Below are 18832 nucleotides of genomic sequence, written 5' to 3'. Positions count from 1 at the left end.
GCGAGATATGGGAGTATACTTGGGCTCTCGTTACTAGAGGAATCTGCAGCCAAACTTTTATCGCGTAATCTTTGGTCTTGTAAGACAGACGTTAGTGGCAATCCTACTGTAGAATAATACGCGCAGTCCTCGTAGGAAACCATACACAAGGATACAATACACTTGTTAGAATAAAAACTCAACTTCCAGCATTGAAAAGAGAAAAAGAAAGGAGACAAAGAATTTCATTCTTGCCCTATTTCCATGGTGGTACTCCCTTCATTCCCATCTATCTTATCCCTTCCGAGATAAACGTCCAAAAGACGCTAACATACAACAGGCAACAAAAGCCTACGATTTCTCAATATCATCGACATCTGCATCCCTTGTGTTGGGAAAGCTTCTCCTCCGTCTACTTCCTGCTTCGACAATGCCACTCGATGTACTTTGTCCCCTCTCCGCTTCATCACCTAGCCGCAACAACGCCACGGGCTGTGGTTCTACAACTGCCTCGCCGTGATTACCGCCTACGCTTTCCATGGTGAACGGGCTGGCGGTCGGCGCATCCAAGATAGCCAGCTCCTCGGGCGTGAGAAAGCGCGGCATAAGCCAAGTGCGCATGGGAATGTACAAGAAGATGAAGACGGGAAACCCGATTGCGGCAATGGTCTGGGTAATGGCGAATGTAGCGCCGAAACCGATGAGTTCGAGGGCGACGAACGTCCAGATGACCCAGCGGCGCTGGATACGTAGGAGCGGCTCGGATTTGGGTGTGAGATGGCGGTCGCGGGCGAGGAAGAGGAGTTTGAGGGTGAGGCCGTTTGCTTCGAGGGCTTGGATGCCCATTACGAAGAAGAGGCCTGCGAGGACGGCTTGCGGGATGAGGTGTAGGACGATGAGTAGAGGGCCCGTCATGGTGCCTAGGGTGAGGAGGCCTTGGGCGAGGTTCGAGACGCGCTGTTCGACGACGTGGTCGACGACGGTGCGTGTATGGCCTTTGTTTGCCTCGTCGTCGTCATCGCTTTGGTCGCCGGTGGAGAGTGTGCGTGTCACGCAGAGGGATGTCGTGTGGAAGGGGGCTTGAGGGATAAGGCCGTTGGGGAAAGGGATGCCGAGTAGGCCAGCGACACCAGTTGTCAGACCGAGGAGAAACAAGTCCCAGTGGAATCCTGCTGGTTTTCGGAGAGGGAACTCGGTTCCCTGTGCAATGAGGCTGGATACGTTGTGGTCGAACCAAAAGAGGATGGTGAGCAGAATGGCAAACGGGATAGCGAGGAACACGTCGCCGACGCTGATATCCCAAAAATGAATGAACCATCCACGGTCCGTCGTGGGGAAGAAGGCTTTGGATGTGGGTAGCTTGAGCAGCTCGATACCTGCCATCTTGCCAATATGGACGAAGCCCGTGAAGAATACCACGGTCAAAGGGGTACCGTAGTCTTCGATGAACTTCCTTACATGGCGTTGCAGCAGCGCTGATTGCCCAATTACACCACACAGGTATGCTACGGCCGTGACCAGCAGTGCAATCACAATGGACAGGTACGCCGACGCATCATCGACTGCCCACTGCCTTGTCAGGACCTGAATCCCCTTTTGCAGATAGATAAACGCAACGTAAAAACCAAAGATGTCGCAGGAAAACCGCGTAACATAGCGCAATCCATTGCACGAATTAGTCACAGCCAGAATCCAGTGAAAGATGAGCGACCAAATACCAATCCATGCCATAAAGGCAAAGTAATTGGTGCCGCGCGGGACAATGATGTCATACACGGTGTAGTTGAAGACTGTAATCGGGCCCGTAACGCCAACAATGACGAGTGGCTGCGCTGCTGCGAGCGAGAAGACGACCGAGCCCAGCACAGAGGCGAGCAGCACTTCGTTGACGCCGAAGCTTTGCTTCGTCTTTTCAAACATGTCGAGGGAAAAGGCGAGCGCGGGCAGGATGTTGGCAAAGTACATGTAGACGGTCGCGGGCACGACTCGATAGTCCCATGCGTCTTTCCAGTCACTCCAGTAAAAAGGTGCTCGTCGACGAACATCCTTGATCATGCCGCTGAAGAGGCTCGTCTTCCACCATGCGCTGCTCTTCTTCTTCACAGAAGCAGATTGTCTTGATGCATTTATCTGTTGTTCATCGTGATTGACATAATTATCATTTGCCACTCCATCGTCTTCTGGAAAAGCTCCACGCGACCCTGAAGAACGGTTCGGCGGCGTCGAGTCCTGCATGGCAAGGCTGTGGCTCTCTGGGTCTCGTGATCCAGGAAGGAAACGGGCTTTTCGGAGGCTGCTATGTCCGGTACGTCGTCATAACAGGTCTAGGTAATGTTGCACAAGGTGGCAAACTAGAATTAAAAATAAATAGAGAGAAGAAGAGCGAGTCAAGGGAGATGAGCACAGAGCGAAAGCGCAATACAATAAAGCAACTTTCCCGCCATTGCAATGGCGGACGAGCTGGGTTAATAATGGACTGGTGGAAGAACCGTTGATCTCACACTGAGCCCGGCCGTACCCCGGCAATAGGAAGCTAACTGCTTGGGCAGAAAGCGGTGACAGGGCACGCTTAGCTCAATCGCATCCGGCAGATCTTCGTCAAACTCATACCACGTACGCGGTTAGCAGCACACTCGAACGGCACAAACACTAACGAGATTTAATAACCGTACAAGCCGAGAGCTGCAGATGCACAGCTAACGTCACTTTCCAACGTCTCCCGTGTCGCTAGCAGTCGTGAAGGTGTTCTGGCTGCGATTACTAGTGCTCTGATCTCAATCGCGGGCCACGATTACTTGCATGCCTAGCCGCACCTGAAGACCGAAAAGAGAAGTACATTGTGCGCATGAGCCCATAGCTAGCACCCTCCGACTTGTTGCCGACACATTCCCATCATGCCATTCGCTCACCAATAGTATTGAACCTGCTGAGTCATTAGTAATTCTCCGATGCAAAGAAATGGGTCTCAGGAGCCGTGGGGCGGTTGCAGGCTTACATTGGGAATGCTTTCAGAGCTGGCCATATTCGCAGACACATCTAAGAGGTCCTGCCAGTGCCCTTGCTCTTGAGCATGAGCCGCTTCTGCAGTCAATCCTGCGTCCTTCATCTGACCGTGCCATGAGCTATCGTACGTTGCTGTTTCAGACGAGCCGTCGTACTGTGGCACAGCCGCCTGTTCGAGCTGCGTTAACATTGTGTCTGTTGTGAAATCGGTAGCATGCGGCACTGGTGGACTGCAGTGATCGTCTGCTTTATGCTCGCTCCAGCCTGCCACATTAGTTTGAGCATCCTGGTCAGCCCGTTCTCGAATAGTAGAAATCTCAGCAACCTTGTTGGTCTCAAGCATCTCCTCGGAGTTCAGAGCGCCACGAGTCGTAGCTTCACGGACACAGATTCCTAGCATAGCTTGTAGCGTGTATACCGCGTCATTGCCAGCATTATGAAGTTTCCATCCCATAATGTCGAAGTCGCTCAGTATGTTGCCTAACTTTGTGGGCTGCTGATCGCGGTGCCAGACGCGGTACATGGTGGCCGTGTCCATGACCTCGAGGATATTTTCCTCTTTTACCGGGTCATAACCGAGTTGTTGTAAATAACGGATATCGCTCAGTGTATCGTGCCCAAGGAGAACAATGTTGCGTTTCTCATTCGGCTGCTCAGTCGTGTCTACACCCCCAAATGGTGCTCGAAAACAGGCCGCGACAAGTTTTGCGGCTTCATTGAGCGATACAAACGTGGATCCACCAAACAGGAAGCCATCAGGGTGTCCTACGACGTAGAGATGGTTTACTAGATGCTTGTACTCTTTGATGCGAAAGTGGCGAGCTCGTATCATCTCTCTCCATGCTTTTCCATTTTCGCCTGGTACGACGCCTTGCAGATCTCGTGTATCCAGTGTAGCGACTCCGACTTCGGTAATCTTGTGGTGAGCTCCTTCGTACGATTCCACATCGACACAAACGAAGACCACGGACTGGTCGAACATGAATGGGGCAGGCATAAATGGATCGACAGTTGGAGACGGCCTAGATTCTGACGATGGATGAATTCGCTCGGTGTCGCGGAGCCCTAGATGCCTCTGTGCGCGTTTGAGCTGACCCGCCATTATTTTGTTCTTGGCTAAACGGTCTTGCTGTCTCTTAGCTTTCGCCTTTCCCTTCGGTCTCTGCACTTGTGCAATGTCCTCCATCAACTGATTGAAAATATCCAACTCGGCTGGCTGGAGGATAGGATGAGGAGATTCTCCAACGGCTCTATGCGTCTCATTTGGCGCGATTGCGACCATATCTTCGATGTCCTGGCGTGAGTGTGAGCGCCCAAGATATCTCGGTAAGCACCGAGGATGGTCAGGGAAGCGTGTCACTAGGCCTTCCTCTCGTTGGTGATCGGTAATGCGGAGGCCAAGTTGAAACTGGTTATTGATCTCGGTAAGTAGAGCCTGTACCTGGTTCTCACGGACGAGGAGGGTAGGCTTGGGAGAGTCGATGGGCCAGACGTAGTAACTATTACAGTCAGCCAGTGGTTTCCGCCTATTATCAGAAAGTAAAAGTTGAAAGTTGAAATTGGGGAGGTCTCTTTGTTGCATGCCAGCATTCACCAGGGATCATCGTTCATGGGTCATGTTTTTGACAGTGAACATGTGAATGTAGGTGATGGTTGTCAAATCAACTTACATATCCCAAACCCGATTCCAGAATTTTCCCTGGTCAAAAAAAGCAGAGGCAACGGTTTGCATGTGGCTCTTGTTGCAGTATGTGTAGGGATACTTGGCCAATGCTTGGATCGGTGTGAAGTGGTGACGTGCCGAAGCTAACTCTCCACGCTGAAGATTGGTTGTGGGAGGATCTTGGATGTGAGGAGTAGACGGAGTATCAGAGATGCGTATGGATTCAAGACTCGGGTTGAACGAGCTTGAGGCGTTGTTCGTCCAGAAGGATTGGCGATCTGGGTTTTCCGTAAGGGAAGTAGTTGGGGCAGAGGCCGATATCGCCAGAGACGAACCTGTTTTCTCTGATGTGTCTTGCTTGGCGATAGGCGTGTCTAGCAGGTGAGGTTCGAGAGGCACACCGCCAGAGGAGTCAGAGTCGTCAAGCATACGGTCTGGGGAGATGCGGCGATCAGGAAGAGCATCAACGTCAGACTTGATCAGCCCGCGTAGCTTCTCGAGGCGCTCCGAAGACACCATTGCGTGATGTATGAGCAAAAAAAGGTTGTTTGTGAAGGAAAGTGGGGGAGGGTTGGTTTTGGGCGCTGCGCTTAGGCAGATGGATGGGGCAAGAGCAAACGGCAAACGACAATCATCGACCAACAGGCTGGCAAACTAGTTCAGGGGCGGAAGAGCAGAGTGCTTCATATTCTTGCTATGTAGGGAGTCGGAAAAGAAAAATAAAAGACAGAAGGCAGCGCGAAAAAAGATGGCTATGTCAGCCTTGGAAAAAAACTAGCTGTAGAGAAAGACAGGGGATAAGCAAGTCAAGAGAGGTACGAGAAAGTAGCCCGGATGCGGCAATACGGTTCTTGTGGAAATATTGGTGTATCGAGGAAACATGGCAAGGTGTATGGTAAGAGAAGGCTGGCATGATGGTTCATAGCGATATTGTGTATGTGGTGTTGTACCAGAGCGGAGTTTGGGAGGGGACGCGTGTGGTGAAGTAGGTAGGTGAGTGCAGCGGTGACGGGGCAGAAAGCGGTGTCTGTGATGGACTGCTGGCAGCAAGCCTCTTTTGAATGCAGTTTCACCCAGGAGATGTATATAGCTTAACATACAGACACACATATATCTAGCCAACACACCCAGCAACATGTACACTGCCGAGAGACGGGACGAGGGCGTGGGGTGGAGCAGGCCCCATGGGTTCGGTGGTGAGAGGGATCTGCGTGGGTGGAGGCCAAAGCGGGCTAGACACACACACCCCCAGCGCCTCCAACGTTTGCGACCAGGTCAGCAACGGCAGCCCATCACGACCCGCGCATATCGCTCCTCGCATCCCGCATCCCGCACCCTCACAATCGCCCTGGTTCTCACCAACGACTTAGTTGACGCGTGGCTGCAAGGTCTGACGCGTGCGTCGCCAGCCTCCCACCACTCGACCTCTCCGCCATGCGCCATGTCTGAAGCCGACGATGCGCCTGACATGGCCCAACCCGCCCCGAATCCAGACGCCCAGACAACCGTCAATGACTTTCTCGACTACACCGAATTCTTCCCCTCGGATCTCGTGCGCTCCCTGACCCTCATCGCCGACCTCGACTCGACCTACGCCGACGCCGTCCAGCAGGTCCACGAACTGACGGTCCAGTATGGCCGTCTGCCCACGCTGTCTGAACAAGACCGCCCTGATCCCGTGTTACTGCGCAAGCAAATCGCCCACCACCTCCAAAAGGCCATTAATCAGCGCGAGTTTGCATACACCGAGGCCTCGCGCCTATACGAGGTCACTGTCCGCCATTGCCAGCGCTCGTCGGTTATCAAGCGGAAGCTCCAGGCCCAACCTCAGCCTCCCTCGCGCGATCCTACACCCCCGCCAGTCTCTCCAAGCGCACTCCGCCCCGTATACCGCAACTACGAACGTCCTGCCCATCTGCGCCTCAACTTTGACGCCGGCCGCCATGGCGCCAGCAACTCGCGCCAGCGCCATCGCCACCGCAAGACCACTACTGCTCGAGGCCGCGGTCGAGCCCGTGATGCATCAGACTCTTCGGGCGATTCGGACGACGCATCAGCTATCCATGTAGCATCCCCTCGAAGGCGCAAGCAGGACAGGGACAGACATTCAAGACCAGCTGGCGGTCGAGCGCGTGCTGCAGGTGTGCTGGGCACAAACGTACACAGTTCCATAGCCGGAATATCTACCAGCAACGCCCTCGCCCAGCTTGCTCCCCCACCAGCCGACGCGAAGCCGGGTAGCAAGTGGGCGCCGTGGAAGAAGCTGACCGAGTACGAAATGGCTGTCCTACGCAAGCAAATGAAAAAGAACGCCGTGTGGACACCCAGCCAGACCATGATGATTCGCGAACTCGAGAAAAAGCACCGCACAGAGGCCGACTACGAGAGAGAAAAGGCTCGGTGTGAGGCCACAGGCGAACCCTTCCTCGATGAGGAGCCCGAAACATTGCAACAGATCATGACTGCCTCCGGTCTGGGAACCCTCTCTTCACAGGCCTCGCAGCCAGCCAACCCACCTGCGCCCACCGAGCCTGCCGAAGAGGAAGCAAAAGATGAGACTGGCCCCGTTAGCATTCGCCTCAAGCCTGTAACGTCCGAGGATGGAAAGAGACCCGATCGCACGTCACAACGCCAAAAAGCCATGCAGGATGCTCAAGAGCTCATTGGCGCGTCCGAAAAGATCAAAGAGGCTGCCGATGGGCTCAAAGAATTGAACTTCAACTCCACTGTCACCTCACCATCAAGCCAGAAGAGAAAGTCAATAACCAGACTCTCCACCAAACGCAAACGTGACACATCCCCACCCCTTGCCACAGATAGCTCCATTGAGGTCATGCGAGAAGCATCTGTAGGCACTCAAGACAGCGCAACGAAACCACCAGAAGCAAAGCGCGCACGACTGCAGCTCATCGCCCCGGCACCAAATGCCGCTTCCTCACCGATACCGACTCCTGGCTCCACTGTTTCTACACCGCGAGATCTCTCCATCTCAGCTGCTCATTCTCCGCTGGCAAATGCTCCTGCACAGCCTGTAGAATCTGCCAATGTTACAACCGACGGAAATGCTGTACAGGCGCCACCTGCAACAGCTGGCCCAAGTACCCCAAAAGCTGCTGATAGGGCTGCACTACGAGAGCTAAGTCCTGAGCTGAGTCCCGAATTGACGCCTCTGGGGACATCGCCAGCGCTATCTGAAAGGTCTCTAGCTACGCCAGAAGCGTCGCCGTCCCCAGTACCAGCACTCACGCAAGTTCCAGATCATGAATCTGTCCCTGCGCCAGCTCCTGCTCTGGCCGCCACAACAGCAGCTTCGACTAGGTCTCGTCGCGAATCGCTTGTACCAAAAGTACATACCCCACCCGATGCTCCTCAGCTTCTGAAGACTTCAAAGACGCCCACACCAGTACCGGAACCTGCTCCAGACACTGCTGCGCCCCCAACCTTGCGCCCCCGTTCCGCCCGCGGACATCTGCCCGCGCCCAAAGCCCAGAGCGAAGAACCAAAACCAAATGAACAAGGTAGGATCACTCGCGAAACTCGTCGTCATAGTGTCTTTAGCCAACCTGCATCCTCTCTTATAGTAAACCCCTCGCTTCCTGCACCTACCCGCACTAGCTCGCGAAGAAAACCACCCCCAAAAGGGGAAGTCACTGCTGCTGAAAATGGCCAGAAGACCGTCACCAATGTCAAGCGCGCCCAAGGTAGCAAAAACAAAAGAAAGAGAAAGACGGAAGAGGAGGTTGAAGTGGCAGACGACATTGATCCAGATGAGCCCAAATACTGTATCTGTGACGATGTCAGCTATGGAGCCATGATATCGTGCGATAACAATGTAAGTTTACCTTTGCAGAGTCGCGGCATCTCAGCTAACGACTAGCAGTGTGATAGGGAATGGTTCCATCTTCCTTGTATGAATATGACTGAAGACGATATACCTTCCCGCCGTGCAAAATGGTACTGTCCCGACTGCCGCGCAGCCCTCAACACAGACGCCTATGGCAACCCACTTATACCACCCCCATTGCCGGGACGTCGTGGTAATCGGTAAGTCCTCCTCTTCTCTTGAGTTGGGTATATATTAATTTTTCGAGAGGATGGAGTACTTAAGGATTTCTAGGTCTGTATAAGTACATGCGTAGTAAGAGTAGCCTATGTCAGGTCTATGGTTACTATCGTTTTAGAAATTACATATTTAATTCATCAGATACCCTTACTTCTCTTGTTTGCATTGCGATGCTCAGAACATTGTTCAAGAAATAAAGTAACTTCCGAACCAACCTTTCACGCTTCCTACTGCATCGACATCAAAGTCAAATCTAGTCTTCTCGTAGAGATTGAATAGAACTATATTTCCTTAACATAGGACGTTGAGAATGGATCTATACAACGAGTCAAAAGCTAGACAACCCCACCACATACATAAATCTCGTGACATAAGATTCATAACCCTAATTACAATATTTGCTTTGTCAGGAGCTGCAGTTAGCGCTACCAGAACCAGCACTGGTGATTTCTGTTGGATCACCATGGTAACAACGTTTTCGTAAATATGAAGGTAACACAAGCTTGCTAAACAACTAACATGATACTCAAAGAAGAGGATAAGCCCGAATAATATACATGTCCCTCTAAGCTACCGCTGTTAAAACTTTGAAACAACAAACAAAGGTCTCCCACTAGCTACCGTAACGCTGGGTTGAGTCAACACTTTCTGTATGGTAGCCTTTTCTATGTGAGCATCTAGGCAGATATCAATCTCCATCTTCATAGCCTCAAGGATCGCCAGCTTCTGTCCGGCGCGTATGACATCTCCGTCCTTTACAAGAACTTTCCAGACGTTGGCGTTTACGGAAGGCTCGACGATGTGGGTGTTGGGATCTGAGGTTGTTAGAGTCAGTTATGCACGGCGGGAACTGAGTGTAGTGGATCTATACTAAGCTGAAAACAACTTACCGTCAGTGTTTATGTCGTCTTGGGCTACATTGGTCGCGGCTTTGCTTTCTAGCCACTCTTGCAGAATCTTCTTCTCCTTGATCGCCATCTCGTCTTGAAGTTTCCCGCGGATTCTCAATAGTGAAGATACTTCTTTAGCAGTGCTCTTCAATAGTTCGTTGTGTTCTGCCAAGTCGAAGGTGCTCGCCTCCATCTTGTATTTGTAGCTTCCTGATTTGAACCGCATCATCTCAGCATCGTACTCTTCTCCGGTAACTTCGTAAAACCCAACGGTATCCATGTCCTGGAAAATCCAAGGCTGTTCTTTGGTGAAGCCAGATTTAGTCCCAAAAATGTCTACACTGGGCATTGTCATCCCTATAGGCATATAGCCTCCTGGCGCATCCACCGGATAGATTGACACTGCGCTCCCGCCCCCGGCCAGACAGCCTTGAGGTGTGTAAGTTCGACTGGGATTCATCTTTGGGTCCATCGGTGCGCGTTGTATAACACACACAAAGACTGAACGCAGTATATAGGAAGCCTTGGGTTTGGTGCTGAGCTCTACACGTCCACCCTTGTGTTAGTATAATGGCTTCCCTACTTGACCTTGAAGATCCCAGCTTATTAGTGAGCTTGAACTTCATCGGCGGTGATTGGAAAACAGGTGCATCGGATAGGACTTTCTCAGTGACTGGTAAATTGAGGTTGATTTCTATGAATACAGAGCGTTGCGGACATCCGCAAGATCTTGCAAGTCTTCGACCAATTGGCGTACGTCAAGAATCAGATGATTCCGATGTGCTCATAGCTATCGAAGCCGCAGAGGTTGCTCTGCACACCTGGAAAGCCCAAAGTGGTCGACAACGCTCGCGCATTCTACGCAGATGGTTCGATCTTGTTATCGAGAATAAGAACGACCTTGCTCGTCTCATCTCTGTTGAGAACGGAAAGGCTCAAGCAGATGCGGCTGCAGAAGTCTCACTAGCATCCACTTACCTCGAATGGCTCGCCGAGGAGGCCGCCAGAATATATGGTGATGTTGCACCACATAGCAACCCTTCGTGTAGGATATCGATTCTCAAGGAACCTGTAGGCGTTTGCGGGTTAATCATTCCATGGAATTTCCCGGCTGCTATGGTTACTCGCAAACTTGCTCCTTGTCTCGCTGCAGGATGTACAGCGGTACTGAAGCCTGATGGACTGACTCCATACACCGCATCTGCACTTGTCCTGCTGGCTCAGAGGGCTGGTGTGCCAGCAGGAGTGATTAATATCGTTAATGCACTGGATAATACGTCAACAGTTGGCAGGATTCTTTGCGAAAATCCAACTGTCCGCAAGATTTCATTCCCTGGTTCAACAAGAGTCGGCCAGATATCGTTGCAACAGTCCGCAAAGAACATTCAAAAACTGAGTCTTGAGCTGGGCCGTTCATCGTGCTGGACGACGCTGATCTAGAAGTGGCAGCATCTAGCCTGATTGCTTGCAAGTTCAAAGTTTGGGGACAGACTTGCGTGTGTGCAAACAGAGTGTATGTGCAAGAGAGAATTCACGACCGTTTTGTATAAAGAGTTAAAGAATTGGTTGCTGGCTTCAAAGTTGGACCAGCTTCAGATGTAACGACAACTCAGGGTCCGCTGATCCATTCACGGGTAGTCGCCAAGCGTGAAGAACACGTTCGAGATGCTGTGAGCAAAGGTGCAGAAGTACTTATTGGTGGCGGCTCACTCGCAGAAAAAGGCGTGGCTATACCCTCTTCTTCATGAGACACCAAGAGCTAACTTACTGTGTAGGTCCAAATTACTTCCAACCAACTGTCCTCATCAATGCGAACGCTGATATGCGCATCGCTCAAGAGGAGACTTTCGGTCCTATTGCTGCAATTTTCAAGTTCTCTACTGATTCAGAAGCAATTGCCGCTGCCAACAATACCGATATGGGTCTTGCATCATACATGATGACCAACGATATGAACAGAGCGCAGAAAGTATCGGAGGCACTGCAGGCTGGTATGGTGGTTATAAATACCGGTGCCATCGCGGATGCAGCTGCTCCGTAAGTCTGAAAAAAACTTGCCCTACATGTGCAGAAACATGGCTGACAAGAATAGGTTCGATGGCGTCAAATACTCGGGTCTGGGCCGCGAGTCTAGCAAGTATGGGATCGAAGAATACCTTTCTCTCAAAACTATCGTTACCGGAAATTGTTGATATCTGCAGGCTGAATGACGGATTTAGTCATGTATCGAATGGGGTGAGGTGTTCCTGCCAAGTAGCTCTGTATTGTCACAGAGCGTGTTGTAGATATAGTCAATAGAGGTCCTGCCATTCCACAACGAACCATCAGCTAATGTTCATCATCTGGCCTCTCGTGAATTTATGTTCCGTTTAAGACATTATCTGAAGCAAAAGTATTATCATAGAGAAAGTCCTCCCAAGAGGATGTCGACAGAGCATACAAGGAGAGTAAGCTGGTGACGAGAATGCCAGTCTATGCACTACATGAACTGGTCTGCACTCAAAATCATCTTGCGAAAAACATGCTTTGAATCAGATATGACAAAGGGGGCTCAGTAGTGTTGTTCAGAAAGGAAAACGTTCGGATTATTGATTCCTGAAGGAGGTAGTAACATCGGAGATGCCGCATTCTACAAGTGACGGCTACACACCACCAAACTTCTGTATTCCTTCCATATCAATGCATTCCAATGGCTCAGCGCATGCTCTCCATTGACTTGAAATTGACTAGATATCTGGCTTGCTATCTCCTCAGCCAGTTCCAACCAAAGACAAATAATCGCTATTCGAGGTGGAGTGCTTGGCATTGATTGGTGCGGAGGTTTGGCCTCAGACCTTGGTCGGCCAAAGCAGGGTTCAGCTTATCAGCCAACTAAGGGCCTGCTCCGTTGCTCCGTTTCCCGTCTCTGTCTATTAGTCCTTCTGGATTTAGAGTTTGGTCAGAGGAGGGGCTGGTCAGCTGCTATCCAGATTGAGAGAAAGTGGAGAGGCTGTTCGGTTGGGCACCGTTTCGTATTGAGTAAATTCTGGTCACTTCGCGGTCACGTCGTGGGCTGGATCGCCGAGTTGGCAGTAAACGAAGGTTTTAGCTGGATATGATGGCCAAAGGGTCTAGGTAGAAGACGGAGCTCCGACTGAGTAGCGGCGTCCAGACGCCCAGTTTACCAAACACGACGCTAAATCTATGTCCCGTTTCTAGACGGAGCCCTAATCCGGCCAGTGCTATAGCGGACGGAAAACGAGAAGGAACCAAACAGGCCTCAAATACCAATCCACATCCACCCGCACCTCCGACACCCACCGTCAACCCCCGACACTTACTATCAACCTCCGACAGACCCAACTTTGTACCACTTTTGTATTCTCAGCTTCTAGAACAGCCGCCTAGTTCCATTTTGAGATGGATGAAAATCGGGACCGAGTTCAAGTATCCTATCGGAGGCATCAACCGCGGAAGGCATGCGATGTATGTCGTCGTCGCAAGATCTGATGCGATCTGACTGAACACCCGGGCACGTCCTGCTCCGTCTGCCGCAAGTTACGAAAACCTTGTCGGTACGTAATGCAACGGTTCAAGACGAGATATCTCCTTGAATGACTGGATCTTCTCGTATCAGCACAAGTGTTGATGGGCCGCCACCAGTAACCAGTGAGCATACTCAAGAAACGGGCACCCAGGTCATCAAACCTACATCACAGCAAGAGCAATCATCAAATCCTCCCACTCTGACGTCCCATCAGAATGATCGTGACGCCATTGAGCAAGATGACGCTGCCGACTCAATCCAAGACCGTTTGGCACACGCAAGAAATTGCCTTTCTCGTTTCTTTGGTGAAGGTATAACTGCCCAGGATTGGAATCTCTTCGATCTAGAAGACTCTTTTCGAGTCGCATACACGGGCACCAATGTCTCCAACCTCGCACAACTGGTCCGGCTTCATCTGGCATTGCGCAGCTTGCCAGCAAACTTCTTGTCTTTGTCTCTGGGTGAGATGAGCACATCTGTACCACAAATGCATGACTTTGGCTGGCATGCCAACGGTGACACAAGTGTTGAGATGACGATGCCTGAAACCGCCCGCCACTATCCTTATCCGCCCATCAGGACATTGCCTCAATGGACTCCTGCACCCGAATCTCTCCCCTTTTCGCGAGACACTCTTGCCGATGTGTCAAGCTTCCCTGCACAAGAAGTGCGAGATGCCCTGGTAAAGGCATACTTTGACAACGTCCATCCTAGTTTTCCCATCATATCACAATCGGCCTTCATGGAGTCTTACACAAACCCCCAAGATCCACCCCAGTTGCTTCTTTTCTAAGCATTGTTGCTTGCTGGCGCTCATAGCTGTACGCACCCTCTGGTTGCCAAAGATTCGCCATGCCGTGAAGAGCGTACTATTCCGCCGCGCGAGCATGTTATATCACCTCCGTCACGAGACTGACCGTGCCCAACTAATCCAAGCTGCTTTCTTGTTCACATGGCATGTCAGCGATGGAGATATGGTAGCCTCTGGACCGTGGTATTGGTCAGGTGTAGCAGCGCGCGTTGGGTGCGGCTTGGGTGCACACCGGAAGAGTTCCGTGTTGCCTAATTGGGTGTCATCTATGTACAGACGTTGCTGGTGGGCAGCTTTCATCTCCGATGTATTTTCAGCGCTCGAGACGGGCCGCCCATGTACCGTCAGAGCTGAAGATATTGATCAAGTGCTAATGAGTGTAGAGGAAGTTACAAACCTTCACCTGCCAGGGGCTGTGTCATCAGATTTGGATCCCAGACCTTATTTCTTGAATCGCATGGTACAATTAGCACTGATTGGTGTTGATGTTTTATCAGCCAATGCCCCTGCGCGCACGGAGCCAGTCGACGTCAGCAAGATCACTACCCGCCTTGCAGTTTGGGCCTTACAAGGTCTTTCGACAGCATCCACAGACCACGATGATTCGCTCTCATGCCTGCTACGTATACACTACAACCTCATGCTATTATACTTCCACCGCGCTCTTTCTACCAATACGAGCAGTCAAGAAATATGCGCGGTCTCTGCGCATGGCATCTTGATGTCATTTGAGAAGCTTGCGGCTATGGGGTACATCGCACAATGTCCCTTTATTGGCGTTGGAGCAGCCGCCGCTGTCGGTATCCAGACGGTCAATGACATCCGTACGACCATCGGAAAGGGTCATCACTTGCTTGCGACAGAGTCGATCAATCGCTTGAGTCGTTTGTTACGGCTGCTCGAAAGGCTGGCTGAATACTGGCCAAATGCGGAGAGCGTCCTGACCATTTTTTTCAAAGGCTGTACAATGAATGTACTTCGTGCATCTCACAAGCTCTTCTGGGAAAGCAGGTTGTGGTTCCTGAAGATCACACAGATTGGACAACGCTGTTATTTGGCTTAAGCAATCCACATTTCTCCAAGATGAATTTCCAGCAGAGCTGGCTGGACGTAGGAAATATCAATGAGATATGAAACAAAATAGAGTCGCGTAATCTTGCAAGATGGACTTGTCGGTTGAAAATTCAATCTTTTATCTCTGACCCTTGAATGCCATGAAAGTCAAAACATGATCGAAGCGCTGAGAACGGATGTTATAATGACACGTTTTAGGTACAAATGGTAAACAAAGTCGAATTATTCGATGATGGAATGAAAATCGTTTAGTTTGACGTCACTAAGGAAATTCGGTTGCAGAATCCCAGTCTCGATCTTGCAATCTTGCATTTGACCATTCAAAATTGTCAAGTCCCATGGAAGCCAAGTGATCATTGGGAGTCATCTTTAACTTAGCGCTTTGATGCTCTCTCTGATGATTGAAAGGCCCTTGCGGAGTTCACTCTCGGTGATGACTAATGGTGGCGCGAAACGGATTGTATCGCCCTTTGTCGGTTTAGCCTAGGACTAAAGTAAGTTGATGGTTCAATAGCATTTTGTGGCGATAGATGGCACCTACCGAAAGGCCCCTGTCTCTCATCGCCAGACACAAATCCCAGGCAGTCCAGCCGTTAGTCCTTTTGTCGTCAATGACCACGGCATTAAGTAAGCCCTTACCACGGATGATGCGGAAAACGTCTGTGTCCATCGCTTGAAGTTCCTCTCTGAAGATTTGCCCCAAATGATCGGCTTTGGCAATGAGGTCCTCCTCCTAGATAAGCTCAAGGGCACGGATAGACACAGCACAACCTAGAGGATTACCTCCAAAGGTAGATCCATGAGTTCCGGGTTCGATCACTGACATGACCTCGGCCTGACCAAGGACGCAGTTGACTGGATACATGCTTCCTGAAAGAGCCTTGCCCAGGGTCACAAGATCTGGCTTGATACCTATCCACTGATGACAGAGCATCCTTCCAGTACGTCTTATACCTGTCTGGATTTCGTCGCAGATAAAAAGGACATTATGTTTCTTGCAGAGAGCTGACACCTGAACCAGATACTCATCGTCGGGAACGACGACTCCCGCTTCTCCTTGTATGGGCTCACAGATGAATGCCGCCGTCTGGTGGCCGTATTCCTCATGAACGTCCCTAAGGTCATTAATGTTGTTGTACCGGATGACTTTGCGAGTCGTCGGGTTGCATGCACCAACTCTGGGCACATGGGGGTCATAGTTTGTTCTTGACAGAGGATCGACCGAGAGCGTGATTGCGGTCATCTGTTGATGCAAACTCAGTATACTGCAGATCCTTTACGAGCCGTGGTACTTACTGTACGCCCGTGGAAATTTTCAGATGCGCCAAAGATATATGCTTCATCCTGTGCAACACCTTTGACCTTGTATGCCTACTTCCGGGCAATCTTGATTGCAGTTTCGACTGCTTCAGCTCCAGTACACATCGGGAGAACCATGTCATAACTGAAGACTCTGTTGACTAGTTTCGCCCACTGTGGGAAGACGTCGTTGTAGAAGCCACGAGAACTGAGCGTCAATCTACCAGCCTGTTGACAAGGGCTTTGACGAGTTCAGGGTGGAAATGGCCTTGATTCACTACACTGTAACCTGACAGGAAGTCGTAGTAGTGCTTGTCTTCAGGATCCCAAACATTGACACCCTGGGCACGAGCAAAGACGACAGGGAGGGGCACGTAGTTATGAGCCGAGTACCTCTCCTCATCGGCTATGGCATCTGCACTGGTGTAAGCGTGAAAATCGAGGGACTTGTCGGTTTTGTGAGGGGACATGATGGCGTTGCGCAGCTGGCTGAGCCTGACAACCTGATTACGAATTTACGGATTAAGACGAAGAGGGAACCATTCTCTGGAGTTGCATTTCTACTTGAAGGTCCAAGACGGGCCCACTCTCCGGTCCGTATCACTGGCAGATGCCTAGGGTCCAGCGCGTATCGGTGTCAGCGGCTGGTTCGAGAGACTACTGAGTATGCACCGCCCTTGTGAGACTACCTCTCCATAGGGTGATCGTAGTTCCTTACTCTACGTAGACTATGGTCCGAGCTTTCGGGGCGAAACAAGGAAAGACGTGCGTTTGCGATTTTCGGAGCTCCGACGAAGCCAAGTTACCACGTCCGGTGGAATTGATTGCGGCGGAGGTGCGGGCGGAGCTTATTGCCAACAGCTGTTCACTGCTAGCGAGCGCACGAAAATTCTCTGGCTTGTAGCCCATACGGTGATCATATACACGACATGAACAGTTTCTCGTATATAGCCATGTTGCGATACAAAACTCATTGTCAACCGCACGCGAAGACAGTGCTTTTTGGACGGATTGAACAAACTCGACAAGTCAGCTACTGTTATGTCCCCTAAGGATGTCCCTACACCGTACACACTCGCAGATGTGAAAGAGATTGCTAAGATCAAACTCCCGGATGATGTTTGGGAATATCTGGAAACTGGAGCAGACGACAATTGGACCGTCTCCAGAAACGAAGACATATACAAAAGGTGAGATGAAATTAATCATACCTCAAAAACATCGACTTACTTACGCTCTCTTGACAAGATTGCTGCTGCGACCAAGGATGCTCAGAAACGTTTCTGCCCTAGACACGACAACGTCCATCTTCGGAAAACGTTACAACATCCCAATAGCACTTGCACCCAGCGCATATTATCGATTTGCCAGCAATGGAGGGGAATTGGATTCGTCCGCCGCCAGTTTCGACATGGGTACGGATTTCACTCTTTCCTCAAATGCGACGACATCTCTGGAGGATGTCATGCAATCCTTGCCGCCTCGTGATGACAGCTACCCCAAACCCTGGTTCCAGCTTTACTCTCTGGGGTCTCGTGCCACTACAGCAGCCCTCGTTCAACAGGCAGAAAAGACAGGCTTTGAAGCTTTGGTTTTAACAATCGATACGCCAGTGCTTGGTAATAGACTGCACGAGAGACGCCATCCCCTTGAGCTGCCCAAACATCTTACCATGTGCAACACTTCTAGTCGGAAAGCTGGCACCGTTTCTCAAGGAAGACTTTTGCTCAATGCAAGAACGGCAGCTGAAGCAAGACGTGTACAAGAAGAAAAATTCGACTTTCTCGTCGATGCCAGCCTACAGTGGTCCGAATTCGTTCCGTGGCTACGATCTCAGACCAAGATGAAGCTGGTTGTGAAAGGCGTCATGACCGGCGAAGACGCTGAGTTAACAATGCAGGCTGGAGCTGATGCAATCGTTGTGAGTAATCACGGCGGTCGGCAACTTGATGGAGTCCCCTCCACCTTGGAAGTTCTCGGCGAGGTTGTCAACGCGGTTCGAGGAAGAATCCCCATTATGTTGGACGGAGGTATTCGCAGGGGGGGCGACGTCTTCAAAGCCTTGGTCCTCGGCGCAGATCTAGTCTTTGTTGGAGGTCCTGTCTTGTGGGGCTTAGCTTATGACGGCCGAAAGGGCGTCAAGACTATACTGGATATTTTGGAAAGAGAACTCACAAGGACCATGACATTGGCTGGGGCAAGTAGCATCAAGAAAATTGTTCGTAGTATGCTTGGTGTCTCTGCATATGATGATGTTAGCGTTGCGAAGCTTTAAACTTAGAACTCCCTTCTCTACCTCCAGTGCCTCAGTACTCTAATACGATTAGAAAATGGATGATCACAATTGACAATATAAATCCATAATTGATGAATTGCATAGTTATTACGATATACTAAATTAATTATCAGAATCGCCGCTATCACTTGCACTATCTATCTCAACCGCGCAGGTACGAACGTTATGTCCAGTCTGGTTGCAACGCCCGCATCGCCTCTCTCCTCGCACCCTCTTCAACGCACTCTC

At 50.8% G+C, this 18832-nt stretch overlaps 8 protein-coding genes across 8 annotated transcripts; 4 read left to right on the top strand and 4 right to left on the bottom strand.

The window, feature by feature from the left end:
* Positions 1 to 330: 330 nt before the first annotated feature.
* On the bottom strand, positions 331 to 2034 carry COCCADRAFT_106586 (uncharacterized protein; the record flags this gene model as incomplete). The annotated part of the gene is made up of 1 exon (XM_007718094.1): positions 331 to 2034. One exon carries the CDS (start codon positions 2032 to 2034, stop codon positions 331 to 333), a length of 1704 nt encoding a protein of 567 aa, XP_007716284.1.
* Positions 2035 to 6086: 4052 nt separating this feature from the next.
* COCCADRAFT_40203 (uncharacterized protein) lies at positions 6087 to 8693 on the top strand (the record flags this gene model as incomplete). The annotated part of the gene is made up of 2 exons (XM_007718093.1): positions 6087 to 8477; positions 8526 to 8693. The coding sequence occupies 2 exons, from the start codon at positions 6087 to 6089 to the stop codon at positions 8691 to 8693; spliced, it is 2559 nt and encodes an 852-aa protein (XP_007716283.1).
* Positions 8694 to 9287: 594 nt separating this feature from the next.
* On the bottom strand, positions 9288 to 10058 carry COCCADRAFT_29502 (uncharacterized protein; the record flags this gene model as incomplete). The annotated part of the gene is made up of 2 exons (XM_007718092.1): positions 9288 to 9523; positions 9599 to 10058. The coding sequence occupies 2 exons, from the start codon at positions 10056 to 10058 to the stop codon at positions 9288 to 9290; spliced, it is 696 nt and encodes a 231-aa protein (XP_007716282.1).
* A 110-nt stretch (positions 10059 to 10168) lies between these two features.
* Positions 10169 to 11790, top strand: COCCADRAFT_40202 (uncharacterized protein; the record flags this gene model as incomplete). Its single annotated transcript, XM_007718091.1, has 5 exons — positions 10169 to 11009; positions 11039 to 11142; positions 11212 to 11320; positions 11374 to 11635; positions 11691 to 11790. The coding sequence occupies 5 exons, from the start codon at positions 10169 to 10171 to the stop codon at positions 11788 to 11790; spliced, it is 1416 nt and encodes a 471-aa protein (XP_007716281.1).
* A 437-nt stretch (positions 11791 to 12227) lies between these two features.
* On the bottom strand, positions 12228 to 12452 carry COCCADRAFT_106589 (uncharacterized protein; the record flags this gene model as incomplete). The annotated part of the gene is made up of 1 exon (XM_007718090.1): positions 12228 to 12452. A coding segment is annotated over one exon (225 nt), but the record flags the coding sequence as incomplete, so codon positions are not given.
* A 545-nt stretch (positions 12453 to 12997) lies between these two features.
* COCCADRAFT_40201 (uncharacterized protein) lies at positions 12998 to 15069 on the top strand (the record flags this gene model as incomplete). The annotated part of the gene is made up of 4 exons (XM_007718089.1): positions 12998 to 13063; positions 13276 to 13901; positions 13990 to 14897; positions 14930 to 15069. The coding sequence occupies 4 exons, from the start codon at positions 12998 to 13000 to the stop codon at positions 15067 to 15069; spliced, it is 1740 nt and encodes a 579-aa protein (XP_007716279.1).
* A 309-nt stretch (positions 15070 to 15378) lies between these two features.
* COCCADRAFT_40200 (uncharacterized protein) lies at positions 15379 to 16778 on the bottom strand (the record flags this gene model as incomplete). The annotated part of the gene is made up of 5 exons (XM_007718088.1): positions 15379 to 15492; positions 15551 to 15742; positions 15773 to 16265; positions 16385 to 16549; positions 16603 to 16778. 5 exons carry the CDS (start codon positions 16776 to 16778, stop codon positions 15379 to 15381), a joined length of 1140 nt encoding a protein of 379 aa, XP_007716278.1.
* A 571-nt stretch (positions 16779 to 17349) lies between these two features.
* COCCADRAFT_8361 (uncharacterized protein) lies at positions 17350 to 18583 on the top strand (the record flags this gene model as incomplete). Its single annotated transcript, XM_007718087.1, has 2 exons — positions 17350 to 17498; positions 17557 to 18583. 2 exons carry the CDS (start codon positions 17350 to 17352, stop codon positions 18581 to 18583), a joined length of 1176 nt encoding a protein of 391 aa, XP_007716277.1.
* Between the last annotated feature and the right edge of the window lie 249 nt (positions 18584 to 18832).

The sequence above is a fragment of the Bipolaris zeicola genome (assembly GCF_000523435.1).
Source record: "Bipolaris zeicola 26-R-13 unplaced genomic scaffold scaffold_212, whole genome shotgun sequence".
NCBI classification, from domain to species: Eukaryota; Fungi; Ascomycota; class Dothideomycetes; order Pleosporales; family Pleosporaceae; genus Bipolaris; species Bipolaris zeicola.
This window is presented reverse-complemented; position numbering and strand designations above follow the sequence as displayed.